The sequence below is a fragment of the Saccostrea cucullata genome, unplaced genomic scaffold (assembly GCF_032062105.1).
Source record: "Saccostrea cucullata isolate Sc308-1 unplaced genomic scaffold, CSIRO_AGI_Scuc_v1 ctg4114, whole genome shotgun sequence".
NCBI lineage: Eukaryota > Metazoa > Mollusca > Bivalvia > Ostreida > Ostreidae > Saccostrea > Saccostrea cuccullata.
Genome location: NW_026939776.1, coordinates 40,128 through 66,396, shown reverse-complemented (window position 1 = coordinate 66,396; position 26,269 = coordinate 40,128). Strand labels below are relative to the sequence as shown.

The 26,269-nt window shown below is 33.2% G+C and overlaps 2 protein-coding genes across 2 annotated transcripts; both read left to right on the top strand.

The window, feature by feature from the left end:
- The first annotated feature begins 15,343 nt into the window (after positions 1-15,343).
- On the top strand, positions 15,344-17,418 carry LOC134253914 (uncharacterized). The gene is made up of 8 exons (XM_062736487.1): positions 15,344-15,478; positions 15,666-15,891; positions 16,016-16,123; positions 16,323-16,331; positions 16,388-16,574; positions 16,716-16,807; positions 16,917-16,958; positions 17,088-17,418. The coding sequence occupies exons 1-8, from the start codon at positions 15,359-15,361 to the stop codon at positions 17,183-17,185; spliced, it is 882 nt and encodes a 293-aa protein (XP_062592471.1). The 5' UTR covers positions 15,344-15,358; the 3' UTR covers positions 17,186-17,418.
- Positions 17,419-21,204: 3,786 nt separating this feature from the next.
- On the top strand, positions 21,205-24,297 carry LOC134253908 (uncharacterized). The gene is made up of 8 exons (XM_062736484.1): positions 21,205-21,277; positions 21,385-21,473; positions 21,667-21,883; positions 22,002-22,109; positions 22,416-22,596; positions 23,107-23,204; positions 23,325-23,366; positions 23,475-24,297. Exons 2-8 carry the CDS (start codon positions 21,408-21,410, stop codon positions 23,570-23,572), a joined length of 810 nt encoding a protein of 269 aa, XP_062592468.1. The 5' UTR covers positions 21,205-21,277; positions 21,385-21,407; the 3' UTR covers positions 23,573-24,297.
- Positions 24,298-26,269: the final 1,972 nt, after the last annotated feature.

Below are 26,269 nucleotides of genomic sequence, written 5' to 3'. Positions count from 1 at the left end.
GTCTTTCTCACACTGGAATATATCAGATCCTATGATCCCATGATTGCTGATTTATCAAGTGCATCGATATCTCAGCAAAAATTTGATTGAAGGGTTTTAAACCATCGGTTCAAGTTTTATCTTTTGTTTGAACTTTTGACAAATATGGATAAATACAATTTCTGATTTAGAAAAAAAAAATTTTGAGATATTCTTTCAAGCTGTCGTTTTTACTCATATTTCAAATAATTGGGAACCTTTGAATACTAGGCTTTTAACTGTCAAAAGTTTCTTTTAAATAATGTGAACTATCCCTATCAAATTTGCTATGTGTCTGCAAGTCAAACAAACATCATTTGTGATAATTTGTTTAATTTTGGCAAACAGAACATTGGTAAATCCTTGTCGCCATTTTTGATACCCATCATCTTATTATTTTGTCATTAAAGTAGATATGCCTATTTGTTTATAAAACAGAGATTGGTTTCTGAAAATTTCGAATATTTCAGTGAATATTTCTTTGAGGTCCTTAACGAGTTTTTCAGCTGCTTGAAATAAGAGTTTAATTTCTCTCTAGTATACTGATTCTTTAAAGCAGTGTCTCGAAAATCCCTTGTTTTCAGCTCCTCAATCTGAGACTATGTGATGAGAAGTGGTCACATAAACTGATATCAATTCATTTTAAGATTCAATGATGAGAGAAAGCCATGCTTATAATGACATAATTTCTACATGTATGTTGTATGTCATGGAGTTCAGGGCATTATTTATTAAACAGACCTCGTATGTCACTAAAGTATCAGTCGCATTATCCAGCGATGGGGTATACGATGAGAAACCGATGCGATTTTTGATGAAAATGGCGTGGTTGCCGGTTGGGCACCACTCGTGATCGAACGATGACTGAAGCCATTTTGTGAATCGATGGGGTAATTGGTAGGAAAAAATTCGTAGTTAAAATTCAGCGATGTCTCCAACGATGCCTCAAATTTCTCCTCATCGGCAACCCATCATTAACATATCTTTCAAGGATCGACCGATATTTGGCCGAGCATCATCCAATGTCCGTTGAATCTGAGGTCATCGTGGTGTTCAACAGATAACGTCCGATCATCGGTCGATGTTCGACCAAACATTGGCCCGTAGTCAACCGATGTTCGAACGATGTTCATCAATGTATGAACGATGTAATATACATCGGCCTATTATCCTGGAACATCGTTTTATGATTAGCATTGCTTCGCTGGCCTTTGTAAGGCCGGCCGGCAACCACGCCATTTTTATCATAAAACGCATTGTTTGCTCATCGTATACCCGTCGCTAAAGTATAAGTCACATTATCCAGCGATGGTGTAGACGATGAGAAACCGATGCGTTTTTTGATGAAAATGACGTGGTTGCTAGCCGGGCATTACTAGTGATCGGACGGTGACTGAGGCTTTTTTGCGAATCGGTGGGGTCATCGGTAGGAAATAATTCGTAGTTAAAATTCAGCGATGTCTCCAACGATGCCTCACATCGCTCCTCATCGGCAACCTATCTAAAACACATCTTTCAAGGATCGGCCGATGTATGGCCGGGCATCGTCCAATATCCGTTGAATTTGAGGTCATTGGGGAGTTTAGTGGTGTTCAACAGATAACCACCTATCATCGGTCGATGTTTGCCCAAACATTGGTCCGTAGTCGACTGATGTACGAACAATGTTCACTGATGTATGAGCGATGTAATATACATCGGCCGATTATCCTGGAACATCATTTTATGATAAGCAATGCATCGCTGGGCCTTCGTAAGTCCGGCCGGCAACCACACCATTTTCATCAGAAAACGCATTTGTTGCCCATCGTACACCCAATGCTAGATAATGTGCTGAAACTTTTAGGACTACTAGGCCGATGTGGATCGATGTTGGGGCATCGTTAACACCACGGATTACTACCGATTAAGACCGGTCTACGGCTACCGGCCGGGAAATGTGACCTAGGCATAAATTGGATTCCATGCAAGCAATGATACAATACAGGTTTCAATAATTAAATGTTCTACGAAGACTAATTCAAATATCCTCATTAGAATTTCACATGGAAGGAAAAAGGATTGTAGAACAATATATTTGCGTTGTTATTTTTATATATCTTGATATTCATGCTTTAAAAATCCCCACATTTCTTATGCTATCAATTAACAGTGTTAAAATTAAAAGTTAAGGCTCTTTGATATCATATGATTATATTTTCAAAATATGGAACTTGTAATTTTACAATTTTTGATATTGTTTATTCAAATAAAAAAATAATGATAATATAAAATAATAAAAAGAAAAAAATAAAATAAAATAAAACATTCTGTACTAGTAACTGTACACAAGGGTACTGTAAAACTGATTTTAAAATATTTCTGACAATATCTGTGTACTTGTTCAAATTCCCGTATTTACAAGTTGTACTTCGTGATAAGTAGACATATTTCTCTTTCGTATGAACCATATTATATTTCAAAAACGTATACATGAGAAGATTGATTGATTGTACATTGTTTAATGTCCCTCTCGAGAATTTTTCACTCAGATGGAGACGCCAGCACTTGCCGGTGGAGAGCTGCAAATTTTGTCCTAAACTCGGCACTCAGGGCCATTGAGCAGGCAGGGATCTTTTTCGTGCCAGCACCTACTGCGACATGGTACCTTGTTATATACGGTCTCATCCGAAGGACCTATACATGAGAAGGTAACATTAAGAAAGAATATGCAATACTGGACTTTTACGAGGAGCGCTGACTTTTACAGTTGACGATTTCTTTTACACTAGAGCTAAGTACGGTAGCTCTTTTATGAAATAAATATTTAGTTCAACATTTAATAAACGAGAATAACGGGTTATTTCAATGTATATATAAGTTGTCCTCGAAGAAAACGACAACTTCCCATCCCTCAACTCCCGGTTTTCACATGATACATGTAGTGCCTCCAACACCATACCTATGACCACTATAAAGGTTTTCTTATGCATTATCAATTATGTACTTCCGTACATGATACAAGTTTAAATGTCCAAGTAAACTGTCAACTGTAGAAGTCAGCGCTTCTCGTAAAAGTCCAATAGTAGATTATTTTACTTCATATGATGACTTTTAATATTTCAGTGCAATTTAGAAATGAGATGCATGTACCATGAAGCTGTCGTACGTTGCAAATTTGGATAAATTACTAGATAAATAATTTAATGGTGCACTGTAACCTGACAAAAAAAACCTCAATTTTGTAAACGTGATACAATTTACTGTTCTATTGTCAACTTTTCTTATTCCTGTATTACCAGTACCAGCATATAGGATATGTACCTCCTAGTGGATTCGATACGCATGAGCATACTAGTACTCTATGTACCATCAATTTCTGAAGCGATTTGAGCTATTAGCTATACAGATTTATGGAACTGCAATCTTGTTTTAGTTCACCATTATTCAAGATTATACCACTATGACACCTGATCCCAACACTGATGTTCTTCATGTCGTTATTTGCTCTGTTTCAGACCTGTATTGTGTAAATGGACTTTTGACTCGATTTGATAAACATGTATGTTATTTTTATATTTTCATTTCACAAGTTTGAAATCAAACACCTGTAAAAAGTTTTTTAGGGGGTTGGGAGGGGGGGACATACTGCTTTAATTTTATACCTGGTTACATGTGTAGCGAGATAGCGCTTAAATCTGACACCGTAAATATAAGTAACTGGATGGCTCTCAATAAATGATACTTTTGACCCCCGACAACTTTCTGATCTTTTTTTTTAAACCAATTGATTTTTAAATTAAATGATGGACTCCGTAAATAATTAAAATAAGATTCAAATATCTTGAGATGATGGTTTATTTTGACTTAATCTCTTAACAAACAAATCAAATAAAATTCAAACACTTACAAGATTCAATCAAGAAAATACAATAAAAAAATCAACGTGGCTGCAGACGTCCCTAAACCCTAAATTTACCCCAAAATATTGAGCTTCCCTAAGACATAATTAATTTCTAAAACGACTCTAATAAATAAATGCTAAAATATTACTTCTCCAATTTACTGAATTAAAAAAAGATTAAGAAATTTTCCCCAAAGTTATTAAAATTTCACCTACATCCTATCTTAAACCCAAAATAATCCGGAGTCCCCGTTATACAACGGTAGCTCACTTATATACCCTCGGGAAACGGTCCCGTTCTAAAACACAACGGAATCCGTTGGAAAGCAACAGAATTCCAGCAGGAAAATACAACGGAAAATAGTTCCCGTCTATTAAAAATTACTTTAACAAGTATGAAATATGAATAAACAGTAACTCTAATTCATTAATGCATCATAAAACATAATTAATTACCTTAAAACTCATTTTTCTATGTAAAGGCAAAAATCGGTCAGCGCATAAATATCAGATGCGCGGATCAAGAAGTAAACGAAAATTCACCCATAATGCATTGCGCCGCCATGTAAATAGAAAACAGACTGTCTACAGTTTACAACATGTGCTTGCATAATACAGGTAAAATACTTGTGAAAAACGTAATTTAATCAAAACATCTAGTAGATCTTACTCTTTTTACAACATTTATGCAATTATTTCAACAAGGACTTCATTAAATACGAAAGGATATGCATGTATTACATATACTCGTTCTACTTTCACTTTGCATACTGAGGCATGAAAAGTTGTGAATCCAATTTTTGAACATCACCTTATAAATATACAATATATGCGGTCAAATTACTCAATTTATAAATCATTCATAGGATTTAATTAATATGCCAAGATTTGTATTCTAAATACAAATAAAATATGGAAACTTGAAATGACCAAACATTACATTTACCCCTCCGTTTAAAATTTCATGTCCCCATGAAACACTAAATTATATAATATTTCAATAACAGCAAACTTTTATAACAAATTATAACATATGATACATAATCAGTGAACTCACTGCATATAATGAATACATCATTCGCCCTACTCAAATACCATGAATACTGCATACAACACAACTTTTAATAAGTACAATTAAAAATGAAATTTATGGACATCTTTCAAACTATGGCACATAATTTATTATAGTTAAAAACCACCCACCAGCCCATCTACTGTCAAATTAATCCCGGTTAAATCCAAATGTACATAATCAATTAACACACTAAATAATCTAAGATTAACAATAAAAATAAACATCCATATTACATTCTGATAATTAATATCCTATCAACTGAATTGTTCACTTTTCACTTCCTTAATCTTTTAACGGGTCCATAATTTTGGGAAGGAGGCTGTTTTCTGTAGTTCTTAACGGGTGAGCTCGTAAATCCTCCAGGTTCCTCATCTCGTTGAGATTGGTTATCTCTAAGACTCCTCAAAATATCCGTCTGAACCTGTAGTTCGTGGTGAATGTTCCTCATAGGAAGGATAATTCAGGAGACAACATCCGTACGTATCTAGTCATGATAGGGCTTAAGCTTGTCATGATGTATAACTTTCTGGGTATGCTTGTCAAGGGATTTCACTCTGTAAGTAAGATCTGAGATTTTCTCCACAATAGTACAAGGTCCCCAGTAACAATTACTAAGTTTCCCTGTGTCAGATTCATTTAGAACCCAAACTTTGTCTCCAACCTTGTAATTATTGAGAAAAGTTTTCAGATTATAGAAGTGTCTTTGTCTCTCTGCAGAGCTATTTAAGTGCTGCCTAGCTATCTTGTGTGCTTGTTGTAAACGATCCCGTAGTGATTCCACATATTCCCCATAGTCTACCACAGAGTTATCTTCCTTTGTTCTAGTGCCAAAAATGATCTCTGTAGGAATTCGCACTTCACGTCCTAGCATCAAAAGATTTGGTGAAATACCTGTTGATTCGTGTACACTTGATCTGTATGCTGCACCAAGGCATCCTAAATACAAGTCCCAGTCTGTTTTGTCATCTTTGATATAGCACTTAATCATTTTGAGGAGTGTTCTATTGAACCTTTCAGTTTTCCCATTGCATTGAGGGTGACGTGGGGTAGTTCGAGTCTTCTTTATTTCAAGAAGTTCACATAATTCATGAAAAAGATTACTTTCATAGTTACGACCTTGATCTGAATGTATTGACTCTGGACAACCAAACCGACTTATAACCTCATTTAATAGTACCCTAGCTGTTGTGACTGCTGTCTGATCTGGAATAGGAAAAATTTCAAACCAGTTACTGAAATGATCAGTTGCCGTTAAAATATATTTGTTTCCTCTTGGGGTCTCTGGCAATGGACCCAGTATATCAGTGGACAATCTGTCCATAGGAGCTCCTACAGTCATGCATCCTAAACTTGCTCTTGGTTTGTGGTATGGTTTCCTGTTTTTCTCACAGACTTTACAACCTGACACATGAGCTGCAATATCCTCTTTCATTTCAAACCAGAAGAAATTCCGAGAAACTTTATCTTGGGTCTTTTTCCTTCCCAGATGACCACTCAGTAAATTGTCATGTGCTAAAGTAATTACTTCCTTCCTTAATTTTCTGGGGGTTACAAATTGCAAGTGAGATCCAGAGTTGTCTTTCTTGTAAAATTCTTTTAGCAATAGTCCATCTTTAATTTGAAGAGCATCAAAGATATGCCAGTAGTATCTAACAGCTGGTGTTTGCATTAAAAGTTCTAACCTATCAGGCCTAGTCTGGTTCTTCACCCATTCATACACGGGACCTATGTCTGGGTCATTTAGTTGATCTTTCTGTAATTGACTTCTACCGTATTTTGTCCAAAATGTAGTATAACTGTTCTCTTTGTTCTGCGTTTGTTGTCTAGTATTTACAGCTCTAACTTGTTGATCTTGTCCTTCAAGATCACATGTTTCCAAACTCTGGCCAGGAGTGTGGAAACAGGGATCTTGTTCTACGTTGGATTTCAGTAAGAAAGAACTACACATTTCAAAAGATCTTTTCCGACATTTATTGCATAGTCCACATTTTAAATATTCTAAGTTGTCTGTTTCAGGACAAGTACAGTCTGCAGGGTTCTCACATCTGCTCATAGCATCCGCATTCCCATGCTTGTGACCCGGGCGATATTGTACTGAAAAATTAAAGTAAGAAAGAATTTCTAACCAACGGGCAATACGTCCTTTTGGTTCCCTGAGTTTGAATAACCAGACAAGTGCCTGATGGTCAGTTCGCACTGTAAATTTACGTCCTAGCAAATATTGCCTGAAATACTCTACAAAATATCTTAGAGCAAGTAATTCTTTGTCGGTAATACAATAATTTTTTTCTGACTTATTTAACGAACGACTCCCATACGCAATAACTTTTTCAGTGCCATTTTGTATTTGGGACAGGACGCCTCCAATTGCTACATCACTAGCATCTGTGTCTAGGATATATTCTCCTTCATCTAAAGGGTATGCTAAAATGTTGGGGCTAGAAAAGGATTCCTTTAACTGTGTAAATACTTTTTCACATTCCTCTGTCCAAATGAATGGCCTCCCTTTCTTAGTTAATTCTACTAAAGGTCTTACTAGTTTAGCAAAATCTTTGATAAATTTCCTATAGTAGCTCCCCATCCCTAGAAGTTGTCTAATTTCAGTAACTGTTGTTGGGCGAGGCCACTGTAAAATCTTTGAAGTATTATCGGGATTAGGCAGCACTCCTTCAGCTGATACCACATGGCCTAAAAATGTGACACTTGTCTGGAAAAGATTACACTTTTCTGGCTTTAGTTTCATTCCAGAACTTTTTATTCTTAAAAATACATCTTCAACTCGTTTCAGGTGCTCCTGGAAAGATGATCCAAAAACAACAATGTCATCGAGATAGATGATACAAGTCTGCCAGTTTAATCCTTGCAAAACAAGTTCCATAAGTCTCTGGAATGTGGCACAAGCTGTACTTAAACCCATAGGCATCGTAGTAAATTCGTAAAGTCCATATTTGGTAATGAAAGCCGTCTTAGGAATATCTTCCTCTTTTACTGGTACCTGGTAGTATCCAGATGTAAGATCAAAAGTAGAAAAGTAAACAGCTCCTCGGACTGTATCTAAGCAGTCCTGAACTCGAGGAAGTGGAAATGCATCCTGGCGAGTTACTGTATTAAGACGTCTATAGTCAATACAACATCTGGTTTTTCCATTTTTCTTTTTAACTAATACTATGGGACTAGCCCAAGGAGAACTGGACTTTCTAATTATTCCTTGTTCCATCATTTGTTTGACAACTTTTTGTTCCTCATCTGCAAATGCCAAAGGTACTCTTCTTGGAGGTTGTCTAATAGGCTTGGCACTCCCAGTATCAATTTCATGATGTACGAGTGTAGTGACTCCTAAATCGGTATCGTCTTTTGAAAAGATAGACTGAAAATTAGAGAGTAGATCTGCAATTTCTTTGAATTCTTCATGAGTTTTGTCTTGAAATGCTCTGTTATATAATTCTGAAAGATGATAAGGAACAGTTGACTCTGAAGAGTTGTCTCCCTTGTTAGAGTGATCTACTTGTAGTTTCCTAACTTGTTCTCTACTTGATTGATCCTTGTTTTCTGACGACAAGACTTCTGTTATATTTAAGGGATGGACAAGTTCTGCTTCTCCTAAGACATCATCCTGCTGTATCTTGGATTCTGTATTGAAAGGATTTAAAACTCTAATTTTTGCTGAAATTGTATTCTCCATGTCTGTCAAACAAGAAGCCATTAAAAGAGGAAACCGATTATTGAAATCACTTGTAGGTTCTATACAAAAGATATTACTCTGTAAATCCTTGTCAGACTCAAATCTGTCAATAAAAACATCTATCAGCTTCTCACAGTAAGCCGGAATGACATAATCATCTGCTGCCATAACCCTCCTGGTTTTGTCGAGTGTTTGTCTAAATTCAATTTCTGTTCCTCCAAAATTGATAGTATTATCATGCAAGTTTATATTGACTGGTCCATTTTCTGGTTTTAACAGTATATCTAATCCTAAGAGTGCTTGGTCCTCTATTTCTGCCACAATTATCTCCTCCTGGCAGGTCTGATGACCAAATTGAACTTCAAAAATGGCCTTTCCAAACTCTTTCAGTGGTTCTCCACTTACACTTGTTAACAATGTAGATTTATTTAACTTTGGTCTCTGGTCTTGAGGAATTCTCTCAAAAGTTTTCTTTGATATAATGGATCTTGTCGCACCAGTATCTGTAGTCCATACCAAATCTACTCCTTGTACAGATCCATTTATATATACTCCTGGACAGCTATTGATTTGTCTTAAAACACTAGTAACAACATCCGTGCAACAACTCGTATTAAGGGATTCACCTGCATTTGTATCAAGCATCTCACTTGATGTAAGTTGAGTGTCAGACTCACTCATATTAAGTAATTCGCTAGCATTTGTATCAAGCATCTCACTTGATGTAAGTTGAGTATCAGACTCACCAAATGTCTGAGTTTCACAATTAGGGTTAACAATGGGCACCACATCACAGTCCACCAAACTGTCTCCAAGTGTGTCCAAACAACCAACAACCCTATTCTCCTCCACTTCACAAAGTTTCCGCTGATCATGAGATTTACAAGGCCCACTGCCTATACTCTCAGCATCATAAAATATATCTTCATCTAAATCGCAGTGATCTCCCTTAATTTGTTGCAAATTATCCTCTACTGCCTCTGTGCTTCCAGACAAATCAAAGCAGGTATTTCGCTTCTCATTTATACAACAATTTTGAAAAGTTTGGCCATTTTTAAAATTCAACCGGGTCATCCCTTGGCCCTCAGAGCTGACCCTTTCTAGTTTGACGATTTAAATTCAGCAGCTCTAGGATTAAGTTTACTCTCCACATTTCCATTCTGAACCTTCTTTTCGCTTGAACAATTCCTTGCAAAATGCCCTTGTTCACCACAGCGGTAACATATCAGGGGGTACTTCTGTTTACGGGGCTGTTCTATGTTTGAAGAAGATTTTGAGGAGAGGACCTCATTTAAGATGTCCTTTAGTTCTGCCCTGGTTATAAAATCAGAATTTTTCTGACTCTGTTTGACTCTACTGCCCTGTTCAGGAGTTTGTTTTTGTTGGCCTTCTGTTTCTTTAGGATTCATTTTAGGCTTTGTGAAAATTCTAGGATTTTTGTCTGTGGCCTTTGGAGAGCTAGCTGGTTTCATCTGTTGACCTACTTGTCGTATTTGTTTCCTTTTGTGATAGCGGTCATTTTCATCATCTGCTCTGGGGTACCTAGTTGTCTCCTCATACTCAATAATAAACTTGACAGCTTCCTCAATGGTAGAGGGATCTTTGTTTAGCTCGACATAAATCCTAGCCTTCTCATTCATGAGACCTAGTAAAAACCGTGAAACTAGATCCTCTTGCCGTGTAACATGATCTCTATTTGGGTAAGCCTTACTGTAGAGGCTTTTTAATGCTGCTCCATAAGACTGGGCAGATTCTCCATTTCTTTGATCCCTTCTCCTGAATTTTGTCTGAAAGGTCTTATGAGATTCATAAACCCCAAAACGATTCCCAAGTTCCCTTCTCAGTTTCCTGTAGCTTGTCAAAATTTCTGAACTTAGCTCCTCAAAAACAAACTCGCCTGCTGTGCCTTGTAATCTCGGCAAGAGCTGTCCTAACTTTTGTTTGTCTGTCCATCTGTTGTGACTGGCTACAGCCTCAAATCTATTGATGTAGGCTTTCCAACTTTCATCTGGGTCTCCTTTGAAAGCAGGTAGTTTTACTGAAACTTGTTTTTCTTTGAAAATCCTGTTTGTAGAGACAGAACTTGCATTGTCACCTGAGTCAGACTCATCACTTGACTCATCACTGTTTGAGTCCTTGTTGGTACTCTTGTTGAGCATACTTTTTGTCTGTGATTTGTTGTGTTCTTTATTGACATGGGGGTTTTCTTTGAAATCTTTTAAAGTAGTTGTGAAAATATTCCCTATGGTCTCAGTCATCTTGCTGAGTGCTCCATTTATCATTTGAGCAAATGTTTCTAACATATTTGTTTGGCTTTGATTTATTGAGTTTTCATTCTTGTCAGGATTTTTTCCTTCATTTTGAGTATTCCTATCTTGTGTGAGGTTTGAGGGTCTTGACATTCTTTTAGTGTATGTCTTGTTTCTCTTGTTCTTAGAAATGAGAGGACTTGCATTTGAGGATTTGTTGACTTTTTGTGGGGGTTGTACTATAACTTCAGGGTACAGTACATGTACACACTCTGTGTTTGAATGATCCTCTGTGTTTGAATGATCCTCTGCATCTGAGTTGCACGTGGAGTTGTCCTCATCACATTCTGTTAAAAATTCCTCCTCACTTTCTTCTGTGAAATTCCCTACTTCCGTAGGACAGATAATTTGGTTTGTCTCAGTGTCCATTTGTTCTCTTAAAGCTGCCTGGCGTCTTGTAAACATAATTGAAGTATCATACAATCAAAAATTTTACATTTGTAGCAAGTCCGTATCGCTGGATCCACGCCTTAAAACAGTGGATCCCACTTCTGACACCAAATAAAATGTAGCGAGATAGCGCTTAAATCTGACACCGTAAATATAAGTAACTGGATGGCTCTCAATAAATGATACTTTTGACCCCCGACAACTTTCTGATCTTTTTTTTTAAACCAATTGATTTTTAAATTAAATGATGGACTCCGTAAATAATTAAAATAAGATTCAAATATCTTGAGATGATGGTTTATTTGACTAAATCTCTTAACAAACAAATCAAATAAAATTCAAACACTTACAAGATTCAATCAAGAAAATACAATAAAAAAATCAACGTGGCTGCAGACGTCCCTAAACCCTAAATTTACCCCAAAATATTGAGCTTCCCTAAGACATAATTAATTCCTGAAGCGACTCTAATAAATAAATGCTAAATATTACTTCTCCAATTTACTGAATTAAAAAAAATTACGAAAATTTCCCAAAGTTATTAAAATTTCACCTACATCCTATCTTAAACCCAAAAAAATCTTGAGTCCCCGTTATACAATGGTAGCTCACTTATATACCCTCGGGAAACGGTCCCGTTATAAAACTGTTAACACAACGGTATCCGTTGGAAAGCAACGGAATTCCAGCAGGAAAATACAACGGAAAATAGTTCCCGTCTATTAAAAATTACTTTAACAAGTATGAAATATGAATAAACAGTAACTCTAATTCATTAATGCATCATAAAACATAATTAATTACCTTAAAACTCATTTTTCTATGTAAAGGCAAAAATCGGTCAGCGCATAAATATCAGATGCGCGGATCAAGGAGTAAACGAAAATTCACCCATAATGCATTGCGCCGCCATGTAAATAGAAAACAGACTGTCTGCAGTTTACAACATGTGCTTGCATAATACAGGTAAAATACTAGTGAAAAACATAATTTAATCAAAATATCTAGTAGATCTTACTCTTTTTACAACATTTATGCGATTATTTCAACAAGGACTTCATTAAATACGAAAGGATATGCATGTATTACATATACTCGTTCTACTTTCACTTTGCATACTGAGGCATGAAAAGTTGTGAATCCAATTTTTGAACATCACCTTATAAATATACAATATATGCGGTCAAATTACTCAATTTATAAATCATTCATAGGATTTAATTAATATGCCAAGATTTGTATTCTAAATACAAATAAAATATGGAAACTTGAAATGACCAAACATTACACATGCATTACACGATTATCTATTGAATTTAGAATTCTATCGAGCTCGGCACATTTCTTGATGTTTTTATTCATGTATCATTGTTAAAGACATTTAGGGATGTACATAAATTAGTGGAAGTATCTTTCCGCCAAAAGCGCTAAAAGGAATACACCCCCAAATGGAATACATTTTCAGTATTCCAGTTAAATTGAAATAAAAGATACCGCAGTATACGATACCTTTATAGAAAAAAACCTTAATGGTGACCTAAAAACAATACTTTCTTATAGAAACATAAAAGACACTAACTTTGATTCCTTTTTATTTATCAAGATACCCTTGTGACCAGTATAACAACCATACAAACTCTACATGTACGAATGAACGAGAAAAGCTAGTGATAAACATGTTGATGAAACAAAGATATCAACAGTTTTGTTTGAATACGGTTCGGGAGTTCTTTGATCGATACTATAATCTTCTCTTCGAAACAATTTTATCGGTTCGAATGCTGACAGACCCTCTCTATACTTAGTGTATGGCCAATATTTAAAACATTAAATCATTTAAGGATTTGATGACAGGAAGCAGCAAGGGGTGTGAACTGCCGACAAGTGGGACTCAAACGCTTTCATGGCAAGAGAAATAAATAAAGCTAGATATAGTGTATCATAGGAGGACATTCAAGGAAGTCATATAACAAATGTATTTTAATTAGTAAAGAGTTTTATAATTAATCTTATTACTGTAAATCACTTTTTATTCGCGAGAACTTTATTTTCGCGTTATTACGCGAGACAATGCGTTCGCGAAAATTACATTCTCGCATTTAAAAGTATTCTTTATGATTATATAGAGGAATAATAACTAGTCGTGAAAATTATGTCTCGCTTACAAAGAGTCAATGACAATCTCGCGAAAATAAGGTATCGCGAAAATTAAGTGATCTACAGTATATTATACATGCATTTTAATTAATAAAGAAAATCAAGAAATATGTCAGCAACCAAAGCAAAGAATTATCTGAAAATAATAAATAGAATTATCTGTTATGAACCGCACCCAACTCCTGTATACATCAACACTGTACTACGCTATAATTATTAAATCGCAACACAAAACAAAATTATCTATGGTTCTGTCCGTGACGTTCAGGATGACCGGATTTCTGATGTGTGAAGTGTGCAGTGTTCTTAAACTCCATGACAAGTTTGGATCTTAGACGTACTAAATGACTAATTTTTGGTAAGAATTAAGACACAACAAGAAAAAATATGCAGATTTGTAAAAATATTAATACTGGTAAAATCAATATCCAAAACCTATGCATCCCTTCGCACAAAAGCAAGACACACGAATTGGAATTAAGCAAACTTCTTGTCTTTCAGCCAATCTGTAAAGATTAGGCAGATTTGAATTTAGCACTCATTTTAGAATATTCAATTTTTTTAAATGAGAAAGAAACATTCTCTGGGACAAAAATTTACACAGAATGCTTAAAACCGACTTATAGAATTATTCTTATATATTACATAAACAGCTATAAGATTTCAAAATTTGGCAACAGCTGATTGTATTGGTTATTGTTTAGAACACCTTACACCTTACATACAGATATACACCATTTTGAAAGATAGCATATTGAAGCAGACATTTTGAGCAGACATAAATAGCTTTTTAGTGACGCATTTTAGGCAAGTAAAGCAGAAACCTTGAATGGGTGTGAGCTTATGAGGTTACATATACATTATTTCTCAAGCGCGCGAATCAAAGCCAGACAATACATAACCTATCTTGTTTCAACTTACACAAATTTTGATACTTTATAAACATAATTCTCTAAAAGGTAAGGGGGTCAGCTGACTCAACAGAGTCATTGAAAAGTAAAAACGAAAACAATTTTTCCTTTATGTGTTTATTTGTAAAGTAAATTGAATATATTAAATTTCTTTAAAGCCAAGGAGAGAATATATCTATGTAGTGTATTTAAAAAAAAAAAAAACAAAAACAAAAACAAAACGCATGGGCCATAGTAAATTAAGATTGATTTTTTTTTCTTTATTTTTTCCTTTGTTTTGCATTAATGCAGAGCAGTGTGATGTACTTTACCGGCATTTAAAAATGGATCATTAAAATGTTCTTTTTTCCTTACAATAATTTGATTGGGTAATAAGAAAATGGGCTAAATATGAAAAAAATTAAAAAAAAAGTACCCAATGAATTTGCAATTCCATATAACAAGCTATGAAAACAAAACAAAAATATTTTTTTACATTAATATCTTGAATAAACAGTACAGGTGTTTGTCAAGATGAGCATGCAACTTAAGATGATTCACTCGGAGAGAGGACATGACAACACGCTGAGGTGTAGTGCATGGTTTAGGGTATTTAAAGGTAGAGTCCCAACCTTATGTCTTTCATACGGCTAGTCAGATTAAATTTATTTTTAAATGCATGGTAGCTAAACTGAATTTATTTTTAAATTTTGAGATAATGAATGGGAATACCCGACAAATTATGAATGAAACATTTTGCTTGCTACCGGATATTTATGTACTTGGTTTATATACCTTACCCTGCGATAAAATTCAGACAGTCAATTTAAATCATTCTAACCGCAAAAACCACATACAAATACATTTAGTGGTTTCTTAGTAAGATTGCATTTAACTGTTATAGTGTGAATACTTAAATAATGCATAGTCCGTGTTTTTATTTATATAAATGTCATGCAAAAATTATTTCTTGTTTTACAGGTATTTTTTTTTCTTGCAACGGAAATTATGGAATTACAGAGCATATTAGTCTATATCATTTGGATTCCATTTGTTCTGCATTCTGCATCAAAGGTAATATTACAAACATTGCAATGATGTGTATTTAGAAAAAAAATACGAGAAAAAGATCCATCGGAGTAAAAGATAATTACATGTTCGGTACAGTGATTCAGAAAGTAAGTTTTACTTTGCAGTATAAGTAACAGTTAATTAACTTGAGAGCAAAAGATTTTCGATTATCAATTTATCGTCTTTTTAGACACATGCAGAGATACCTGATGCATCTAAAGGATGTACAGAATCAAAGGAAACTGCAGTTTCTGTAGAAACTTGTCCAAAAACAGAACAGGAATGGAAAGAGGCAGCATCAAGGAAAGGATGCAATAAAATCAGTCACTCTTGTTCCTCATTTGAATATCACTGTGTCATAAATGCATGGAAAAATGAAACAGTAGAAGTCTGTGCACCGATTAAAAATATCGTTGGTAAGAGAAGTACCATGATATCAGTTGATTTTTGTCAATAAATATTCAACTACACTGTAAGACGTAAAATCAATTTCATTTCTTTGAATGCATGTTTAACGCCATTGAAACTAACTTTTATTAGGAAACGTATGCACAGAGTATAGTTTTGGTGGATCCCGAATACAGCGCAACTCAGAGGCAGGATGCAAAAATTGTCCATCTTTTTATTACTCTAACAAGAGCTACAAATGTACGTAATAATTTGAACATTAAAAAAAAAGATGAGTAAAACCTTTTAGTTCAAAGTCTTACGCAAAATGTAAAGACGTGTATGTTTCTTGTCTTTGTTTTTAAATCACAAAATTCCATGTCAGCACATTATATCAATATAAGACGCTTTAAGTGTAACGTAAAGAACTTACTACCCGATATTTCTCTGCCATGTATAGATCCTGAGTGCTATAATTTAATTTCTACAAAAGTTTTTGTTTTACGCTTTTATAAAACAATTCAGACAATATAAATTCAACAAGTTTTTTTTTCACTTCTACTCTGAAGACCACGGCTATATCAGACAACAAAGAATCCATTACTCCCTCTAAACAGGAAATGGTGTCCACTAATCCGGATTCAGCTCCCTCCAGACAGAAAGGGTTGTCCACTGATCCGGATTCAGAATCAGATCTCAATATCAAAATACTGTAATTATCCTTTATTTTCTGGAAAGTAAATAACATTTTCAAATTTCAAATCTGCCATTCTTAATCTATAAATGAAGCATACATTAAACCATTTTTTTTAAAACATCAAGCTTATGAATATTTCTAAATTTAACTTTGTAGCATCCCAATCTGCATCGGACTTGCCTGTCTAATAGCATTTATGCTCGTATGTGCTGTATATCATTCAAGAAAAGAATGTTTCTTAATAAGAGGTATGTGCTGTTTTTTTCCTTTAATACAATCATTTTGTAAAACTGATATTAATTTATGAAAACATTAAAACGCAGTTGTTTTAATAGGCTTAATTCTGTGTATTTATAGATATAATTGCACGGATATGCACGTTTAGGAAAAGACAGAAACGTAAGAATTTGATTATTATAATCTATCTAATAATACCATTAGTAGAGGAATTATTTCTTTTATTCACTCTTTGAAAGATATATCGGTACATGCAATTACCTAATTATGATACTGATTTTCTTTTTTCAGAAACCAGCTTTAATGAAAATATTAATACTCATATTGAAAACACGCCATTAAGGGAAGAAACACCAGACCATTGTTCAGTAAATATGGAACCATCATGACAATAGATGAGAAAAATGATGTGTGATCCTGAGAAAAACTACAACTTGATGACACAATAATACGGCCTTTATTTGTTGTATGCATTCATGTACTAATTTGTTACTGACTGAAAAAAATGGCAGCTAATGTTTTTGTTGTGTTCTATTTACATGTATTAACGGTATGCAGGTACTGTTTTATACTCTTTTATTACATTTGTTTTATGAACTGTGCCAAACCTTGCTCAATAAAGATAAATAACTATGAACCTTTTATTTTTTTTATTTCAGATTTTGCTCCCAACCCCTTATAGTCGTCTCTACATATCAAGTGATAATCTCGCTTGATTAAAGTTATTTGTTAGATTGCCGAAAATTCACTTCGAGTGAGTTTATTGCTTGTAGAGACAACTAAAAATGGTTGCAAGGTGGATGAAGTATATATATATTGGCTGCATAATGTGTAGAGAAGTAGGGAGTGAAAGGTATTTGATTAACCAATGATAGAAAGTGGAGAAATTCTCCCCAAAAGTGCGCAAAAAATATTGCGCCGTAAATTGCATTTTTTTGCATTACAGACTCTGTAGCGTTTTGGCCAAAGACAAAAATATAAAACCATTACGCTACAGATCTGCAGCTATGAAGCCTGTTACATGCCATGTACTAAAAGTTTTGCAACTGAACATGGAAACTTGCATGTCAAGGCTCTATACAAATATTCAGTTTATGTTTAATTCTTTAATGATGTAATATTTATGAAGAAAAGTGAATACATTCATCTATTTTCTAGTATAAAGTAACCTGGTGTTGTGTTAGGACTGCCGAGTGCGATGAAAGTCATTGATTATGTTTTTATGCACATGTACATATTATAATAAATAACATAAGGTGTGAGTTATAAAGTCACTGCTTCAACAGCTTTTTAAAAGTATATCATATGTAATTTCATAGCAATGTGTCAAAAAAAATTTGGAGAGACTTCCAGGAATAAATATCATACATGTATTTACATTTTCGTTTGTAACACGAATCAAGTGTAAAATATACTGATACAAAATATCATTTTTCAATGTTTTATAGGAATGTGCATGAGTACGTGATCGAATCTCATAAGACCTACTCGCGTAAGATAACTTGATTATTTATATATCTTCATGCCATATCCCAATGAAATTCTAAAAATGATATTTTATTTATTTAAATAAATGAAAGAATATAGTCAATTAAGTCGTGCATTTAGACTCAATAAACAGTTTGTCTCTATATCGAGCATATAAGACAAATAAGGCCTCAACTTAAAATGAAAGTAGTCTCTGCGGTGATGTGCTTTTCAAAAATCAGTTTAAAAAGTTGTTTCTCTAAAATTTAAAATTGCAAACCTGGTAAATAAAAACAAGGACAGATACATTAGTCACATCACGCATAACTTATTCCTCCAACACTATATGCACTTTAATGAAAATTTGATTTAAGTGAAAACTACAAAATGTTTTTGAGTCGATGCGACACACAAGATTAACTTCTGTGAACTGAACTAAAAAAACAATAGTTGTATTGCGCAATTATTAGGTATGCTTATTTCTTTATTGAACTTTGAAAGAAAAAAATAACCTAAAAATGTTTTTCTTCTTCCAGAAACAATAAAATAGCAATACTCACATTGTGGAACAACAAACCACTGTTCGCATCAGACTTAACACACAAGATTAACTTCTGCGAACAAAAAAAAAAAAAAACAACAGTAGTTGTATTGTGCAATTGAGCATGCTTTATATTCATCTCGTGAAACACATTTTCTAAAAGGAAATCGCTATGTCATCTTTGACAACACAAAACACACGTAACAGTATAGCAAAATGTTTTTGCAACTTGTTGCAAGATTATCTTGTACAATTTGCCAATAATTTTTAAACTAAAATTTTACCTTTTTAAAGCCTTCTTTCTACAATTTTTTTTCAACAATAAATGTCATTAAAAGGATGTTTTACGACGATGAGTAAACTTTTACTTCAGTAATTTCAGTCAGTTCAGTTGTTATTGTAAATTGTCACCTGTACCCCTTGCATAGAAAAAGAGCAAAGCGCTATACGTACAAACTACACACTTTATATCAAATATCTTCCCTTGATTTTTCTCTCTTTTATTTGTTTGTTTTTTTTCTTTTGATTTTTAAAAATTTAAATATATTCAATCAAACTTCAATCCAACAAACTGATTGAATGTGGCTTACTTCCTGAAAATCAAACGGAGGAACCAGGGAAGGCTTTCCAAGGAAATGTTGTGAATTGTATATGTACAACATACAATGTATATAATTCAGTAAATATCAATATGATCTCTCAGAATACACATTTTTCAATAAAACCTAAATAAGAAATTGAATTTTGAGTTTGACAACTGTTCACTTTATATTCCACCTGCTTAAGAACTTCAACATTTATATTTCAAAAAAATATTACAAAAATTCATATAACAAAAAATTGTACGAATCTGAAGCAAAAAAAAAAAAAAAAATTCTGTGAGGTTCATGAAATACCGTGTTAGTGCTAAGTGCAGTCTTCTTTAACTATTCCAAACATTTGGCCTCTGGACAAAGATACACGATTAATGTTTTGCTTTGCAGATATGTTGGGACTCATCCATTTACATGTAGTATAATTGATAATAAATCCTAAGTATGAAGTCATCAAATTCTTTACTTTATCAGGTTTGAACAAGGTTAAATATTTTGATTAATATTAAAAGATTAAAAGAACAATTATCAATATATTGCATTCTTCTTTTTTTTAAGTCAAAAATGGTCAATGACTACCGAGTTGGAATGTTTAGACAATCTTGTCGTTATTCCAAAGATTAAGTTTTAAAATATTTTATGCATATACTTAGCTCTTATGTAACAATATATTACATTGTTTTCTTAATATAAAAATTATTCTTAGGAAAAAACAAACATTTACACTATACGATAATATGAAAAAGACAATGACTACTTTATATTAATCAAACTGTGTTTTTTTTTATTTTGCAGTTTTGAATTATCTAAGCGCACGAAGCGTGCAAATCCGATTGTGGACGGAAGTGTCGTGAAGGACATATTATAACTATTGGGTACTTATACTGTCTCGCTAGTGAGCTACATGTAGCTTTTCTTAATACTAGTAACAGCCCTCGCATGGGTAAAATCAGAGTTCGTATAATATTCTCATGCACTCAAATCAACCTCAACCCATTAATAACACATAATATAATCTTGTTTTGAATGACCCACATTTGGTATATTTAAAAACGTGTTTACATTATATATGATCTTCAAAAAGAAGAGTTCATATGACTCATGTCAGTCTTTTTACAAAATCATAAGTATATTATCCTTTTGTACAGATCAAGTGAACTGAATATTGATTTTTTTTTGTGATGTGCCAAAAAATCTGTTTATAATGATTCCCAGGTAAACATTTCAATAATTTCTAAACGTTGTATTAAATAAGGCAAACATCACCGTGACAATAAATGTTTCAAACAACTCTCCATTTTTTTTCATCAATTCTAGCATAATATACAAAAAAACGAAATATTTCTTAGGTTTAGGATACATGTGCCACCCGTGTGCACATCTAGCTCTAAAAAAGTGAGAGAGAAAAAATGGAAGAAATAATGATAAAAGCAACTTAGAAAATTTGCAATTGAACATATCATACTATTACTATGCAAAGGAGAATGTTACCTTTTTCTTACTTTTTTTTAATTATTACCCGAAATAAAATCTTTATCTTAAGAGCTCTGGCTACAATCATACATTGAGAAAATATCAAGATACATCATGTATACAGAGGAAGATATCTTTTAGCATTTACGTTTTACTGTATTAAAAGGTAGGTACCATCGTCGTGTCTTTTATACAGGTAGCTAGAATGAATTTATTTTTAAATGGTGAGATAATGGGAATACCCGACAAGACACAGATTATGAATGACACAGTTTGGCTACTACCGGATATTCATGCACTTGGTTTATATATACCATTTCCTGTAAAATTTATCAGTCATTTAAATGAAATCAACCAAACCACAAAACCACAGTTTTTTGTTCGTAAACACTTAGTGGGATATCCTAGTAAGACTGCATCTGTTCACTTTATGCTAATTCATCAATAATTTATGAAAACATTTTCTGCTTTTCAATATCCGTTGCACTAATTATCCCATCTTTATTTTTTACAGGTAATTTTATTTGCAACAATACAATGGAATTAAAGTGCAAATTGATCCCTACCATTTGGATTGGATTTGTATTGCACTCTGCATCAACGGTAAGATAACAAGCATTATTATTATATGTATATAAATATAGCCTTTTGAAAAAAAAAAATTAAAATACTCAGAAAGTAAACTTGTTTTGTACAGTTATCTAGTAAAGTATTTGTCTTAGTTTACTGATAGTAACTTTGAGTGACATGTGCTTGCAGGATTATTTTAATATCATTCTATTTGATTTTTTTTCAGACTCATGCAGAGATACCCGATGCATCTAAAGGATGTAAAGAACCAAATGAAACTGCAGTTTTTGTAGACTCTTGTCCAACAACAGCACAGGAATGGAGAGAGGCAGCATCACGAAAGGGATGCAAAAATCGCTGTTCCTCATTTGAATATCACTGTGTAATAAACGCATGGATAAATGAAACAATAGAAGTTTGTGCACCTATCAAAAATATTGTTGGTAAGAGAAGCATCATCATGTCGTTTAATTTTGTAAATTTATATTTATTAATGATTGATTGCATATAATTTCATTTTCTGATACGTTAACTCTACCTTAAAGTATCTTTTGTTTTCAGGAAATGTATGTGCAGAGTACAATTTTGGTGGATCTAGAATACAGCGCAACGAAGGCGCAAAATGCAAGAAATGTCCATCAAATTATTTGTCTAATGAGAGCTTTAAATGTACGTAGTATTTTTAACCTTCATTACGCTTTTGTGATAGAACATGAAGTGTTTACACTTTGTAGTATAAAGTAGGAAAACATGAGTCAAAAACTGAGTCAAAAACTTTTTGGGTAATTTAATCCAAAAATTCAAAGATACCGTATTGCGGGTTCTAAGTCTTTTGAGGGCGGTCCGCTAAAATTTTAATCGCTTTAGCACTTTTTGGGTAATTTAATCCAAAAATTCAAAGATAATCAATAAGATTATTAAATGGAGGACGTCCTTAATGAAGATAAATATATCCTTTTTCTCCTCCATATATAGATCCGGAGTGCTACGATTTAGTCAACAAAACACGTGAGAAAAGCAGACCAACAGTTTTAACAAGTTCATATTTTACGACAACCAAGGTTACAACAGACGATAAAGAACCAATAACACTCTCAAGACAGGAAAGGTTGTCCATTGACCCTGACTCAGATTCAGATCTTCATACCAAAATAATGTAATTTTTTTTAAAAATATGTTTGTTTAGTCATACTGCAATCAATTATCATACTGCATACGTTCATAAAAAATGGCTTTATAAAAACTGAAAATGAAACATACATCAAGAATTTTTTATTAAAAATATCGATGGACCGTTCATGGAAGCTCAGTCAGTAGAGCGCTCGTTCCGTGACCGGAAGGTCATGAGTTCGAATCTTGGCCGCAACCGACCTAAGTCGATAACATTTGGTAGCAACTGTTCCTTCACCATGCTCGGCACTTTGAAATAAAAGTTGCGGGTCCTACGGATGAGACCTTAAAAACAGCGGCAGGCATTGGCACGATAAAGATCCCTCGCTGTTCAATGGCCCTTAGTGCCGAGGAAAAGTCAAAATTTGAAGCCCTTCACCAGCATCCGCTAAAGTCTCTGTATGAGTGAAAACATTTTGAGAGGGACGTTAAACAATATAAATTCAATCAAAAAATATCAATGGAGTATAAATTTTTATATTCTCTCTTTTTCCAGCATCCCAATCTGCTTTGGAATTGCCAGCCTGCTAATTGGAGTTCTTATATGTATTCTTCATGTACATCGTTCTAGAAATTCATGTTCCTCCATACTAGGTATGTGCTATTGTAATTCTTTTAATTCCATTTCATTTGGAAAACCTCAATGCTTAACACCTACTAAGAAGTACGTTTTTTTTTTATACATATATCAACTTAAATCTATTTTAATTACAGATACCATCTCATGGTTTTGCAACTTTCAGAAACAACAAAAACGTAAGATTTAAAAAACTAAACACAGCCTCTCTAAACCATTATTTATTACTGTAAAGACCTAATCGCTGATGTATTTGTATAAAGCCAAAGCTGTACTTATTTTTGCAGATACCGATGTTAATGAAAATCCTGATACAGACATTGAAAACACACCATTAAATAAGGAAAACACAGACCGTTGTTCGGATGAGACGGAGCCGTCATGAGATATGAAAAGAATGAAATGACCAACATCTAGGCGAAACAAATTAAAATTGATCCTGGGGAAAAATTGATACTTAAAGAATAAGATTTTTTTTGATAAACGTATGAAACGAAGTCGGTTATGTGATCAAATCCTATATCGCCAACGAGGCTGGTGCAGTTTGCTTTCCATACTCAACAACATCTGATCATTTGACCAACTGTGTGTTATTGAGCATTTATATTTTACTTTTTTATTCTTGTCACGAAGAAATACAACCACTATTTCAACTTTGCTATTAAACTGCGAAATAAGGTACATAAGATATCATGTGACGTCATATTCGGAACAATTCAAGTGGCTCGTGCAGTTTGCTTTCTATACCCAAGGACTAATGATCTAGACCGACGGAATGCCGCTGAAAAATTAATTTCAATTAAATTTGTGTTACTTTATAAAGCATCGGCAAAAGTCAATTTAATGATTTGTCATCCCTTTTCTTACGCATACCCACATTTGTTATTGATGTACAAAGACACTAAATGGCAGCTTGTGTTTTGTTGTGTTGCATTTATTAACTGTATGCACGTTTTGTTATATACTTTATTACCACTGTCGTAGTTTATAAACTGTGCCAAACATTGCTCAATAAAGGTACATATTAACCTTTCATACTGGAATTCGAAATTTCTTGTCAAATAATGAAGACATGAAATAAATAAACTGTTCAAATTAAATCTTTAATTTTAAAATCAATCATAAATTAACCAGGTATCTGTTACTACGTTTTCAGATTTTCCTTCAATAAACCACAAAACAAAAAAAATACATTCTAGGGACAATCAATAGATTTTAAAACCTATAAATACATCTCATCATGAGTACGAGTATATATTATACACATCCAATGCATTTAAAATCGTAACGACTTTTCATACTCAAACTGTTGATTGGTTTCAATGAAATCTGTACAAGGCTTGTAAGCTAGGCAGAATTAGTGTCTATAAGGCGGAGAAGAAATGGGTAAGATATCCAAAGAAATCAATCTACTAAAATCATTATCTTGTCTATAATTGTGAATAAATAATACATGGTAAAAAACGATTAAAGACATATTTTATAATCTGGTTACTAACGAAACCGGGGGGGGGGGGTAGTAATGCACTTGTGTGTGTGCGTGTATATGGTTGCATTGTGATAAATGTAATTTGGGCTCTTTTTCCTAATCCGCTTTGTGACTTGATCCGTCTTGTAACTTCATTAATGCTTTCTTTTACATAAAAATTCAGAACTCCTATGGCTTGCAGAAGAGGACTCAGGATTTTATAGTACATGAATATATGAAATTTATATTTTCTGAAGGGATAAAAGAACAATATTTCCTCTCCGCATCCTTTACTTTTTTCACAAAGCTATAACACAAATTATTAAGGTTTTTTATAAAAGTTTTGTGATTTAAAATGTTTTGAAATCGTTATAAAATGTCGAGATGGATTTTATTTTTTTTCCCTGAATGTGTTGTTTGTACTTGTTAATTATTTAAAGAAAACTCCTTAAAGCATACATTTTCATAAGAATGTAATTCAAATGACATCAATCTTTTAGTTACATATATCTTTTGTTTTTTAATCCTGAGTAGTTAAAGCATAATTTTCTGGAAATACATGTTTTTAAATTTCGAAAGTATACCTTATATGAACAAGGAAATAATGCTTTTTTTTGGATATATAAAATATATATATATATATATATATATATATATATATATATATATATATATATATATATATATATATATATATATATATATATATATATATATTCTAATTCAGATTTTAATTCATTGTATTCTAAGCACACTCTGTAAGATTGAATTATCTTACAGCTAATTCAATCTTAAAAAAAAAAACATAAAAATTAAACACTCGTATCTTGGCAGGGACTTCAGGATTTCAATATTGATTTGAAGGGTATAATACATAGTGACATAATTATATCAAACTTAAATTTCAGTCTATTTTGATAGAGTATAATTGAACTGTAGAAATCGTTATTTGCGTTCACTTTTATTGTTTTGTAACAAAATTCAATTTCTTAAATAAAGCATAGTTTCAAAAAGCAGTAACAAACAACTCGATCTTTGTTGGAGACAAATCTTTAAGACAAATTCATAGTTAGAGCATGAATTTCTATACAACAAATTAAGGCGATCTATTAAATAGAAAAAAATAAATATTTCTCATGGTTAAATAGATATAAATGAGATTTTCCGTAAATTGAAGAGAATTTTAAAATGTTATTAATGAGAAAAACGAAACGCTAGGGACCAGTACGGATCGTGGATTTTGATTGCATTAACAGAAAGCCACTTATACTTTATAAAGGAGTTATCAGAAAGTTGTGAAAAAAAATTTTGTGTATTGATACTGCACAAGATAAAATGATGTTTTCTTTAGGTATACATGTATTGTGTCGAGACATCGATTTTTATAAATCATTAAAATGACATCTATTTATTTCCCAAAAAGGTGGCAAAGAGAAAAATTCCTGTTTGGCAAACTTGCAGAAAAAAAATCCCGTATTTTTTGTGAAAAGATGTTAATCTAAATTCTAATAATAAAAAAAAACCACACAAACACAATGCTTACAATTGCTTTACAAAACCTTTATTTTTTAATGTTCTTTTTCTGTTTAAATAATAGTAAATCATTTTGTACCC

What these genes read in the sequence shown, in the direction of transcription:
- LOC134253908 (XM_062736484.1), top strand. Translation starts at nt 21,408, where the DNA reads ATGGAATTAAAGTGCAAATTGATCCCTACCATTTGGATTGGATTTGTA. An exon ending in TTCATGTTCCTCCATACTAG is followed by an intron (nt 23,205 to 23,324) that starts GTATGTGCTATT and finishes TTTTAATTACAG; the next exon opens with ATACCATCTCATGGTTTTGC. An exon ending in CTTTCAGAAACAACAAAAAC is followed by an intron (nt 23,367 to 23,474) that starts GTAAGATTTAAA and finishes TTATTTTTGCAG; the next exon opens with ATACCGATGTTAATGAAAAT.
- LOC134253914 (XM_062736487.1), top strand. Translation starts at nt 15,359, where the DNA reads ATGCAAAAATTATTTCTTGTTTTACAGGTATTTTTTTTTCTTGCAACG. An exon ending in AGAATGTTTCTTAATAAGAG is followed by an intron (nt 16,808 to 16,916) that starts GTATGTGCTGTT and finishes GTGTATTTATAG; the next exon opens with ATATAATTGCACGGATATGC. An exon ending in GTTTAGGAAAAGACAGAAAC is followed by an intron (nt 16,959 to 17,087) that starts GTAAGAATTTGA and finishes TTCTTTTTTCAG; the next exon opens with AAACCAGCTTTAATGAAAAT.